This window comes from Rhamphochromis longiceps, linkage group LG5 (genome assembly GCF_057381845.1).
Source record: "Rhamphochromis longiceps isolate RC_006_pf linkage group LG5, R_longiceps_female_GT1.1, whole genome shotgun sequence".
Classification (NCBI taxonomy): domain Eukaryota; kingdom Metazoa; phylum Chordata; class Actinopteri; order Cichliformes; family Cichlidae; genus Rhamphochromis; species Rhamphochromis longiceps.
In genome coordinates this window covers 26,938,434-26,951,637 of record NC_140561.1, presented here as the reverse complement: position 1 = coordinate 26,951,637, position 13,204 = coordinate 26,938,434, and the positions used below count along the sequence as shown (strand labels likewise).

At 40.2% G+C, this 13,204-nt stretch overlaps 1 protein-coding gene across 8 annotated transcripts in view; it reads left to right on the top strand.

Moving 5' to 3' along the window:
- Positions 1-13,204, top strand: part of cadpsb (Ca2+-dependent activator protein for secretion b) — a 66,040-nt gene that overhangs the window by 21,304 nt on the left and 31,532 nt on the right. For all 8 annotated transcript variants that reach the window (XM_085406988.1, XM_085406985.1, XM_085406987.1 and 5 more), the window contains exons 4-6: positions 7,202-7,282; positions 7,550-7,783; positions 10,062-10,183. In XM_085406988.1, coding sequence (XP_085263114.1) covers positions 7,202-7,282; positions 7,550-7,783; positions 10,062-10,183 — 437 coding nt within the window. The remainder of the gene's footprint in view (positions 1-7,201; positions 7,283-7,549; positions 7,784-10,061; positions 10,184-13,204) is intronic.

Genomic DNA, 13,204 nt, shown 5'->3' with positions numbered 1-13,204 from the left:
TAAAGCAGCAGTCCGGCAGCTCCTATGTTCTGCAAGGTAAAATTATAGCTTTTGTAAAAAAGAGTCTGTTGATTTTTACAATCGGTTATCCATCAGGAAGAACTGGTGAAAATAAAATGCAGACTTAAACTGAGGAATTGATTTTTACTTTTTTATAGATTTCCGTCTCTGTCCTCGGCAGTGCATTCTTTAGCTTTGGTCCCTATGATAAGTAGCTGATAGTGTAAACTACAACACAATTTAAAACACAGAAACAAGCAAACAAAGAAATCAAACCAACCCTTAAGCACTTATGTTTGCTCTTGCAGCTAACAACAGGACATTTTGTATCCATTGCTAGTGGCTGATGCATTTTTGTTAATGGCATGAAACTCACTTCTCTTGCACTCACCTCAGGAGAAGTGAGCATGAAGGGATGGCATTATGCACGCTTTCAGGTCAACAACTGCTCGGTAAAGTTCTTACTCTCTTGTAGAGCTTGGTGGGAACCTAGTTGCTGAAGGAACTGAAGTAATTAGCTGACAAATCATTTCGGCACGAAATGCTACCACTGCTCGCAGATTCTCATTCTGAGTTGTTTTAATCACTGATATTTATTCACATCAATGGGCTCTCACTTAGTGAAATGATTCTCTAATCTCGAGCGACTGATTAAATTACCTAAGCCTGGGAATAAGAAGAAAAGCACAAACAAAATGAAACTTTCCCCTCTGAAGAATTGCAAATCATGGCCTGTAGACACCCACCCAGAGCGAAAGATGATATTCCAATCAGTTTGCCTTTGACGGGTTTTTAAAGGAGATCCCTCCTTTTTCCCTTAAATTTGTTATGTCAGCAACTGTTAGTTGGGAAATGAGGCCTGAGCTCTTCCTGGTTTAGCCTGTTGCTGATATAATGGCGTAATGGAGCCTCTTCACTCCACACAGGATTGGGAGAGGATGAAAGCATTTGCTATGCCTGGCAAGCCACCTCTTAGCTGAAAAAGCAGTGATGTGAAGCTTGATGTGTGGATGGAATATAGACAATATTTATTATATGGGAAAACTATAAAACAAACTATTTCCATGTTTTCCAAATCTCCATTATCACAGCAAAATAACAACCTCTTTTCCTGAAAAGTGTACTAATAGACTATTTTATAGTCCTAGCTTGAAATATTCCCTAAGTCCAGTCCTTAAGACATGGTGCCAACTCTCTGTGGGAACACCAAGTGAGTCGTGACATCTTCTTGTTTTTCCTCTGTGCTTTGATGCATTTGAGCATCCCAGCTTTACCTATAAGCAGAAATCAGTACTTGGAAACCCATGTGGAGTCATTTCTCTTTATCCAGAGACACTCACTAACCGGGGAGGCTTTTGCATGTTGATGGGCCCTCTCTCACACTTCCATCTTACAGAATAGCCTTGATATTGATGTGGTTCTGTAGCCTGTTTTGGTTTTCTAGCCACAGATTGCATTGAATCCAAGCTCAGTTTACTTCAGCTTCTTGCATTCAAAGATCTACCATACCGTTCCATCCCATATTCTCTGGAGGTTGCAAAACATATTAGGAAACCCTGATAGTGAAGTTTTTTCTGAAGGTCTCCATCTGCCGTAGCTCAGCTCTCTCCGATCTCAGCTTTTGTTCTTCCCTTGTCTGAGTGATGACCTTCCCGCCTACTCTTGCTGATAGTTTCTCAGGCAACACAAGCCTTTATCTCTGAGACAGACTGCCCTTGTTTCACGGCACACTTTGGCTACAGCGTTGCTGTGCTTGAGCACCAGCTTTGCCTGCTTCTAATGGGGTTCACTCTAGCTCTAGGATGCTTTTGCCAAAAAGCCCTATGACCAAATTTTCCACCATTGTTTCATATAGAGTACACTGCCAAATAAGGCATGGACGTAATCAAAATCACTTGCATCATAGCACCAACTTGCAATTAAGTGTTGTTCTGTTGATAGAGTTATTATAGGTCAGCTATAAAGATCAAAAAAGCTATGCCCATCACAATGTATAATAGGCTGGACCTGGTTTAAAAAGATCATGCAACAGGTTTGAAAACAGATTCATCCACATGTCAAACAGCTTCCATAAAATGAATTCTGTGCAATGCTTCGAGTTCAAGGCTCTTATCAAGGCTTCTGAAAAGTAGAGTTACAATCTTAAACACTCATATAATAAGTGTAACGTAACATATCTTATGTGTTGTTAAGTGCTGTAAGCAGGAGCCCATTGATGTGAATTTGTATTTGTATACAAGTCTATCTCTAATAACTCAAATCATTTTTTAGGACTTTTTAGGACTCAGGGTGAATATAATTCATGCCTACTTCCTGTTTTGAGGTGTCCCTAGGTTTTAAGAACAAGGCACTGTGTTGAAGATGAGCAGAAATGAGATGGATGTTCTTGAAAAAAAAAAAAGTAGTTGCAATTACATTTTCTAACTGGGGTACCTTGCACGATGGTGCGCTCAAATAACTACAGCCTTTTCTCACATCGTGCAGATTAACACACATAAAGCACAAACGCATTGATGCAGACAGCAGCAGTTCTAAATATAGGACAGCTTCAAGTCCTGCAGGTCCCATCTAGCTCCGATCTAGCCCTGCCCGCCCTGTCTTTGGTCTTTATAAAAATCTGCCTCTGGCAATGTTTACAGGCTGCCGCTAATGTCCCAGCATCCACCTGGGAATGTGTTATCAGCTGAGCTGTTAACTACCCGCCTGCTTCTGCTCTGTCACCTTTAACCTGCTGTCAGTCTAGCTAACACTGAGGAAGTGTCACCTTTATTTAGCTGCAATGGTGCTGTAACATAGACAGAAATTTACCTTTTAGCCAGTCTTATTTATATGAGATTACCTGTCCACCTATATTGTCCCTGAGAGCCACTGACAATAGTGACCTTTCAGTAGTTGTAGGCTTGATAAGATTGGGGTGCAGTGGGCCTCAGTAGGTGGTGGCTGTTAGTTCCATCAGCTCTCCTCCCCTTTCACAGCAAGCACTGTCTTTCCTTTTCAAAGCTGTCAGGGCAGAGATGACAGTAACAGGAGAAATGCGACCCCATCCCCCCCTTCACATTGCACCCGTTAGATTCACGTGCTCTTTCCATGTTAGCAATTTTGCAGATGAACTGCAATTTACACATATCTGTAATAAAATATGTGTTAATGCCTTGTTCAATTTCACTTATAAAAGATTTTCCTGTGAAGAGATATTTCCTTGACATATGGGTTTAGGTCCGTCGTATTCTCTGGATTTAGCAGGAGGGGGAAAGCACACAGCACACATACAATAAAAATGCAGCGTCAGACACTAACAGGCTGAGCTGCTGAATTTCCAGGCTGTTCTTTTGGGATTGCAAGAATCAGATGTCGCTTGCACCGCAGTCCAACAGTACCCAGATCTCTGAGCGTTTTGACAGGCAGCACAAGACCAGCAGCAGCAGGGAAAGAAGGGAAAGGAAAGCATATAGGATCATTCAGAGCTGTGGCTGTGGATAAATCTGTTTTTGGGGTTTTTTTGCTCTTGGACAATGAAAATAATACTCTGGTTCATGATATTTCCTGCCACAGGATGCTCTCCATCATTTAAGAGTCTCAGCGTGGCAGAGTACTGCTGTGCTTCTAATGCAGACATTCTGCTGCAGCTGGTGGCAAAGTCTGATTATGTGCTCTACTAAACAGGAACTCTGGGTTATGTAGTAGGGTGGCTGTTCAGTGGCCAACACTGGTAGCACACCACACTTGACAGTTCACCATTTAACACACATCTGAATATATTACAAACTGATAACACATTTCAGTAATGAAAACAATATTCCATTAATTGCATGACTAAGCTTCTAAAATGTATTGCCTTTTTTTCAATGTACAGACCGTGACCACGGGTGTCTGTGTCAGTCTTTTCCCTCCTGTGTGTTACTTACTACACCCCTCCTCTGCTTCTAATGGCTGCACCGTGACTTCACCTCATTCTCTCTTAGAAAGGATTGCTGGAAGGGGCGAAGAATCAATATGGCAAAGCCTGAAAGACAAGGCCTGTTAATGTAATATAAGTGAGTGAAATACCATAAGGCACAGAGAGGTCAGGTCTGGCACGCATCCCATTAGCAGGAGACCAGAGGAGTTTAAAGCACTGTTATCACAAATAGAATCGGGAGCTCAGCTGGTGAGACCAAGTGGCTGTTAGTGATAAAATCAAAAATTGACTGTGATACATTACCCCTCTCAAGAACACCATGCTATATGCGTTGCATATTTTATGGTATCCTGCTTCTGTTGGGGCACTATTTCATGTTATTTTCAAGCTTGTCATATTGAAAGTCACTTAACCCAATAAGGGACATATAGTTGGAAAAAGTATTGCCACATTTTCAAATAACTGAATGATTTTTTTAGACAGTGAGAAATATAAAATATTTTAAAGAACTTATATTATTACAGTGCAGCTCCTGCTCCTGCTGTGCATTGAAATATTAGAGATCACAGGTTTCTTCTACAATTTTGCAATGTTTTTATCGACAGTCTCTTGTCCTGTATGTTTGGCAAACTGAAGTATTTTTATTCTAGAGATTTACTTTCTCTTGAAAGTAAATCTCTGATACGGTATGTGTGTGCCACGAAAACTGTAGCGTCACATTTTCCCACCAGTTTTTATGCTCATGTAAACCTCAAGAATTTTACAGTTTAACAGCGCCTTGGTGAGACGGGGCTGATTTTTATTTTTCACTGTAAAACTCACGCACACCACACCGCTGGGTGGAGAGGTTTGTGGCTCCCCAGGTGCAACTGTGCTGCAAAAAACACCCCATCTCAATTAGGCTGCAGACCTCATAGTGGGAACGGTGCTGACTGGTGAGTCACAACATCAAATCTGACAAGAATGAGACATTTTGGCTGAGAGAATAACTGAAGGAGTGAAACATGCAGAAGCACAGTGCATGAAAAAGACATCAGCCATTTCCACTACATCCTCGTGTCAGCTAATATAAAACTCTCATTCATTATTGATGTAAGAAAGACGCAGATTTCTCTGCTTATCATTACTCTGGGGCAAATTTTAGGCGAACAGATGTCAGGCCTGCATCTAATGTTGTCCAGTCGAGGCACTTTTCAAATATTGTAAATGAGTTGCGTTATCTCTCGTTTTGATCCTGTGCACCAGAAAACGTTCTGGATGGCTCATTTCAAGACAGAGCTGTTCTTTATCACTGTTGTTGTCATTTCTTCTGGCCCACCCAGCTTAGCCTTTCCCGAGGCATCAATTTAAGATCAGCTGTTTGAAATGTGCAGCTTGACCATGGCACATCTACACCAAAAGCTATAATGTGAATGAACCTGCGATAAGAGTGAAAGCACTCAATTAAACAAATGACCCAAGCTCGTGTATTTAATTTGGGATGCTAGAACAATAGAAAGCAGCAGCTTACTGATTTTGGTAATTCATTATTAATGGTGGCACAGTGGTGCAGTGGTTAGTGCTGTCACTTTATAGCAGGACGTTCCTGGAGTTTTAATGCAGTGGACAGCCGGGGTGGGTGTCCCACATGCTTGTTATGTTAACTGGTGATTCTAAATTGGCCGCAGGTGTTAATGTTAGCATCTCTGTGTTAGCCTTGTGATACACTTGTCACCTGTTCAGGGAGCAATACTGAGATACCCTCCTGCCTCTTTATGATCCTGAATTGGATCAGTGTTTAAGAAAATGGATGCGTCATTAACATTGGATGTACTGAGAGTGGGCTGAGCAGTAATAGCAAAGGATGTGTGTCATAATGGAAAAAATAAATTAATAAATAAAAATACAAACAATTGCCCCGAACAGCTAATTGTAACCAAATGAGCGCCCACGCAGTTGCTATGCTGTATTCCCATAAACTAGTTCAACTAGTAATCGGAAGGTTGGTGGTCCGATCCCTTGCTCCAGTCTGCATGCCAAATATCCTTGGGCAAGATACTGGCTGCTCTCCGATGCATCCATCAGAGCGTGAATGTGTGTAAATGTTAGAAGGCACTTAGGCTTGAATGGATGTGAAAAAGGCATGTGCATGTCTTCAATTGCTCAGGTAGAGTAGAAAGGTGCTTTATAAGAACCAATCTATGTACCATGTACAATAAACAACAGCTTCACCAGTGTCGCAGTATTTTTTAGTAATAGTAGCTTTTTTGTTTACAACTTTTACTTTATTTATATTCTGTTTCTTGTGATAAATTAGATACTTGCTAAAAAAAAAAAGGCCTCTCAATAATTATCCAGTACCTTAAATTTAATTATCTAAATTTAGAGTTTTCTTTGTTCCGCTTCCAGCATCTGCAGCTGAAAGTGTGCGTGAGCCGATGTTGCCCACATCTTTGTTATGTCATTAATTATTTATGACAGCTTGCCAGAGCTCAAAGACAAAACCACATTCAGTAGAGTGTTTTTCAGTATTTTAGCAACACCAAGTCAAGTTGACTGTCCTTGTGTTTGCGAATCCAGTGCGACTTGAGTCCGAGTCCCAAGTCTACAGCCTCACAGTTCATTCACTCAAATTGAGTCATTGAAAGCAACGCCTTATGTGACTCCACAGGGAGCATAAGACCAGCATAAGACCTCGGGCCATGTGACTTGACTCAGCAACAGCTGTTCCTGAAGTGAAAATCTGAGAGTTTAATAATAAAATTAAAAATAAAAATCTAGGGAGCTTACCAGATCTCTGTAACGTGCTCATATTTTCTGTCCAAGGCAAAGCAGTTCAAGGTGGCATTACTTGCTTCTAATCTCACTTAACTGTTGTGGCCCAAATTACATTGTAGGAAATGTATGTGGCAGCGCGTGACATGGAGGAAGACTGCGTGAAATGAGAAATATATGTGTTCCTGCTGTATCAGTGTTGATTGTTTCCTTAGACCATGTGCCCTCGAGGTCTGATAAACATATCAAATTTATTGTGCTATATGTCATTGTGTTTACTACCGTTCTCTGTGTATTATCACCAACAACTGTTATCTGGCTGTATACAATAAGAGCAATATGCCGTGCAGGTCCTGTCTGGTTCCTCATGAGCGTACGTGCACCTCGTCAGTTGCCATGACATTCCAACAAAACTGGCTAAATACCTATATTCCTATGCAACCTAAACAAGTCATTATTAACAGTAACAATAATGATAATATTTCACATTTAAAGCATTGCAATACCTAGTGGGATTCAACTGACTTGCTTTTCTCTGGTTACCAATAGCTGGACAACCTGGATGAGCAGGCTGCACAGATCAGACGAGAGCTGGATGGTCGTCTTCAGATGGCAGACCAGATTGCCAGAGTGAGTCAGACTCAGCGGGGGAATTCATGCTTTGTTATATAGTTAATATGTTGCCAATATGGTGTAACTTTTATAAACATCGTAGTGGAAGAGAGTAGTGTATGGGCAGTATTTACAAATGTTGCTGTATTTACTTTACACATAATTAGCATTGCTATAGGAAACTAATTAAACTGACGTAAATGAACCTTTCTTTGATATTTTTATCATTTTTATTTTACCCGACTTGTAGTTCTCTTCTGAGCCTTTTTATATTTTTGTCAACAGGGTGGAAAGTTCCCCAAATTTGTATCTAAAGAGATGGAGGCCATGTTCATCGAGGAACTCAAGTCTTCAGTGAATCAGCTGATGGCCAACTTGGAGAGCATGCCTGTGTCTAAGGGCGGGGAGTTTAAACTCCAGAAGCTGAAGCGGGGACACAATACCTCTATCATCGATATGGGCCAAGAGGATGAGAACACGCTGTCCAAATCTGATGTGGTCCTGTCATTTACTTTAGAGGTAATTAGATACTAGATATGAGTGTGTGATGATCAATATGTGAAAATCACAAGCATTACAAAGTTTCGATGGTTTTGAGATGGAGTACTGTACAAATGTTTCAGGCACTCAAAAGAAGTAGGGATATTTACAGAAAATAAACTATTTTGACACATTCGCTGCATCCCTAAACCGTTCTAGACTTTTAGAAAGGTTTAGGGATAGACCCTACGGAGATGCATGTGAGAACACAAGTGTCTGATGCAGCTGACATTAAATAGTCTTTAATTTACTTGTTATTAAGTCAGTGTGACATCTGATTGTGCTATTATGAGAATAAAGCAGGTAATAGCCTGTTGAATTAGATACAAGGACTTCTCTTTCAGAGACATCCTTGTATCTTCTTCCTTTTCGAGCCAGCTCTTTATGAATGTCAGAATGAGTCTAGGACTAATCAGACACCTCGATGATGGTATTGTGAAATGGATATCTGACATATAGCCAACTGTCATATAAATGCAAAACTGCATCTGTCTACAACATAACTTTTAATTCATAACTTGTATCAACTACTTGAGACTAAGTATAGAAACACACAGCAGACCTGTTCAGGGGACTGAACAGACGCCGTGCGAAGAGCAGACTGGCATAAACACATACACACAAAAACCCCCTTTTACCTGCTCCTTAACGGAGCAGGTAAATGTGAGTCATCTTGTTATCGGCTTGTCTGAGATGAGCTATTACCATGGAACAGGGAGCTATCGCACCTCACTTCTTATGATGCGGTGCTATTTTGGAATCAGGAAGTACATAATGTGCAGAAGAATAAGACCCTGCTTCTTCTGTTTGCTCACAAACAATTTGGCACACCACTCTAGAGATTGAAGTCTGAAATTATTTGCACAGTAGCAAAAGAAGTATGTGTTTTTGTGAGGTGGCACTGTGATAGGTCTTTGGTAAAGCACCAAGTTTATTTCCAATCGCTGAAAGAATTCACCTCTTCAGAAACTCGAGGTGGAATCACTTGTGATACACAACAAGTCACTTGATTCCTGCGTTGAGTACATAGAAAGAGCAGATGTTAAGATTTTCATGCACTGTTCAAAAAATTTTTAGAGGAACACCTTGTAATCAGAGTACATCATCAAGGCAATTACATTTCTGGAATATTGATCTGATCAGTTAAGTAGCAGAGGGGGTTGTTAATCAGTTTCAGCTGCTTTGGTGTTAATGAAATTGTACTGGAGGGTCAACAATGAGGCAACCCCCAAATGAGGACTTATTTTACAGGTGGAGGACACTATATTTTCCCTCCTCTTGTTTTCTTACAGTTTATTTCCTAGTTTTGCATTTGATTAAGGCTAGTGTCACAACTGGCAGCATGAGGCGATACTTGGGCCCTGTAGAGGTTGCACAGGTAGTCCAGCTCCTCCAGATTTGCACATCCCAGATCCCGGAGCAGATCCCCTCGCACACCATCTGCTGTTTAGGAGCATGCCGCAATGTTGTTAAGCCATGCAAACTATCATGTTGGTGCTGCAATGAAATTTGAGCACAATGGATTAGCCTGCTGCAGCATTTTTGGCTTTGGTTATTGGGTGTTTTTAAATTCAACCCCTTGTTGATCATTTCCATTTTCATCAAACCATGTGGCATCGTTTTCTTCACAACACGTTATCCAGTCCATATCAGTAAAGATATCTAGCATGATATTTCTCTCATTGAGATCTGATGCATTTTCTAAGTGTTCCTTAAATTTTTTTGAGTGCACCCCCCCACCCCCAAACCCCCAAGCAAAATCTGCAAGATGACTAGATAACAAACAGCATAATATACAGGAAAGTTAAGAATTACTTTTGCTAAGTAAACTCTTGTCTTGCCAGCACATATTTCTGCCTTTGGCTCTCCCATTTGAAATTCATGGTTACAATTTAAGAGTTACCTCTGGCAGTGTTATCTCTATATTGTGTTCAGAGTTATTAAAGAGTGAATATAAGACCTGATGTGACAGATTATTCCTACTAGCACTTTTGATGATAGAGAGTTATACTTCACTGGAAGGAAATCTGAAATTATTACAGCCTGTTCCAGTAAAAAAAAAAAATCAACTACAATCTACATTTTTGTACAACGAGGGCACTGGCCGTAAGCTTAAATCGTCTTTGTGGCTGGCATACTGTTTCGAAAAATTACTGCCTAGAACTGCTAGCTGCTCATAAGATGCTGACTTTTTAAACTCCGTTCAGATAAATCACTTTACATCAGTAACCTCCACTGAGGTGTCTATGCTTCCCAGGTGGTGATCATGGAAGTGCAGGGCTTGAAATCACTGGCTCCAAACAGGATTGTTTACTGCACCATGGAGGTGGAGGGAGGCGAGAAACTCCAGACTGACCAGGCAGAGGCATCCAAGCCAACGTAAGAGCCTTAGCACGCACCTGCATGGTTTTCCACATGCATATATATGAATGACAAATACCTTAATAATGTAACTCAAATCAGTAGAGCGTAGGCACTGATGCCTACTGAGGAATCTCTGAAGTCAAACCTCTGGTTTAATGGAAGATGAATGTTAATGAAGTGTTAATAATTGATTTTTGTTGTTTCCTTTAGATGAGCCATCTGTGGTTTTGAGCTTTGCGATCAAAACTATGTAATGGTAACACGAAGTGTAATGTAAGATCCATGCTGAACCACACTTTGAGAAATTAATTGGCTCTGAGAAAAATACTCTAAACGTATGCTGTTAAACTCTCCCACAACCCAGTGGCTTCTTGGTGTTCTCTCTAGTGTTCCTCATTCTCTTTCACAGGCACTTTGTATGTAAATGACTGCATTAAAAGGAAATGGAAAAGTACTGTGAAGTTTACCAAAACATGAGTTTGCTTATTTTCTCAATTGAAACCTTTTTTCTTTTTTTGGACCAGGGCAGGAAATTCAGATCTCAAACACCTATATATGGAAAATACCTGCACTTAATGATGATTATATGATTTGCAGCAGTTGTTGGGGTATTATCTAGAAATGCAACATTCAAACTTAGGCTTTCGTTCCTGGTTCAGTGAGATAGAGAGAGAGAAAGTGAACAGCAGTTGAGGAAGATAGAAAGCGAATGAGAAGTGCAAGCATCAATAGCGAGAACAAGAGATATATTTTTAAACATATTTTTTGATATTCTTTTATTCATAGCAGTCATTTTTAAAGCACACACAACCTTTACATAACCCTGTGAAAAAGATTCTCAATAACTAGACTTTGTGTGAATGCAGAGCAGAGACATAGACCGTCTTGTCTTGCAATTTTAATGAAGTCTTCTTCAGACTCTGTACACTTGTACTGGCTTGGGGAGGGGGACTGCACATTTAGAAAATAAACAGTGGAACAGGGAAACACTGTATCCTGGCATTCACATTATGCTTCGATGCATACCGCTTATGTTTTTGAAGACGATCGTCGGGATTGATGGGCAGCAGCAAGTCTAGAGTCTGTGGGAGCCCTAGACAAAAATTCTCATTGTGTTATAAATTATCTATCTACTCGTTATTATCTATGCCATTCAGAATTGCCTTACCTTTTTCTCCTCTTCCTCTTCTTTCGCCTTTTTCTTTTGTCACTCCCAGATAGACAAAAGAAACAGAGAAATAACCTCCTCTTCATTTTTATTGATTATCTTTCTTTGTATTCAGTAGTGTGTTTAAGTGGTGTCATTCAAGCCAGACTGAGTGAGTCAAGTGAGTGGACCTGCCCAGGCTGCACTCTGTTGATGGATCAGGGCGATTCTCAGTAGCTTCCCAAACAAGGCATTTTTTAGCCCATTATATTATTGATGTACTCAAATAATATTATTATGTTTATTAGATTTATATTAAATTCAATCTGCGTACTATAGATGCTATAGATTCATGTTAGCATCATTATGTATAATGTATAGTTGGGACAAAGGTGTGTGTAAGCACAGCTGTGTATCCTATCATTTTTCCAGAGTAAGTTGAAGCAGAAATGCTGTGTTTCTCTTTGATTTTAAATTGGAACTGAAAGTATCAGAGACCACACACTTCTGGTGACCCGTTAGTAATGATTTTGTCTGGGTGGAGGAGGGGGTTGCTTTTGTAGAAGTCTACACATATAGAACCTAATGCATGTTCCACCTTTAATAAAAGTGGGTTTAAGGAAAATTTGTCTTAACAGTAAATCTCTAGACTCATGGGACAGCACAGATCTTTATTATTAAAGCTGCTGGAGTAAGCTATGATCTACAGCTGAAACCAACGTTTTTGACTGGTTGAGGGTTGTTAAAATCCCATAGCATGTTAAATACAAAATGGCATAACATAGTTCCCTTCTGTGAAATTCCCCATGGTTTGTACATATCCTAAATCATTCCGTTGCTTCCCTTCTTGTTACCAGTTCATTAGACTCGATTAACAACAATGACGGTGGTGATGAAAAATATATCTGCTGCTAAATATATCTACCCTTTTTCCTCTAATTAACCAGTACTGCACAGTACAAGATACAAGATAAATGTCCATGAAACATTCATGCAAATTTGAGCTATTTTAAGGCCCAAATGTCTTCCTCTGATCTCCTTAATTTAAGAACCATTTTATGAAGAGAGACGGAAGGACATGAATGAGGGGACGGATTAGAGGAGAACAAGGCAAGGGTAATGTGTGTGTGTGTGTGTGTGTGTGTGTGTGTGTGTGTGTGTGTGTGTGTGTGTGTGTGCGTGCGTGCGTGCGTGTGTGTGTGTGTGTGTGTGTGTGTGTATTCCAGCATATTCCATATGTTGTGGGGACATAAAGCTATTTACAGCTATTGTGAGGAACCCACACATTAAAGTTGCTTTTAGGTTAGGGTAAGCCTCCCAGAAATTATTGTAGTGACTAAAACACAACCGTGTGCGGTTGCTTATATGCAGCACAAACAAGTATACACAAAAAACATTGCAAAGACCTATATGAGATAAATGTGTTAATGTACAGACTGCTGCAGGATATTTGCATACAATAATTGGATGTGTTCAGCAGCCATGTGCTCAGACTGACATTGAACTGACTATCGTGGTTCTGATTTAACTCGGATGAGCCGATAAATGTTTTGACATTCATTTAATTCTCTCGTAATTTTGTAACTCAGATTTTTTTCATTTGACCCATTTGAGCAAGCACATAGTTGTATCATATTTTGTAGGAAAAAATTGCAGGAGGGTAGCGCTTGCACGTCCATTAATAGACCTTAGAATAAGCCACAAGGTCACCTTCATGCTGGTACAATGGTTCCATCTGAAATCAACACAGCTCACAGTCACTCCTCACTGTCAGTCACCAGCTCTTCTTCTCTTCCTCTACATGCTGTGTCTGCAACATCTTTGTGTACATAAAGCGGCAATTAATTATGAATGTTAGAAATGCTTACAAGAAAAAAATCCTTTTCTAG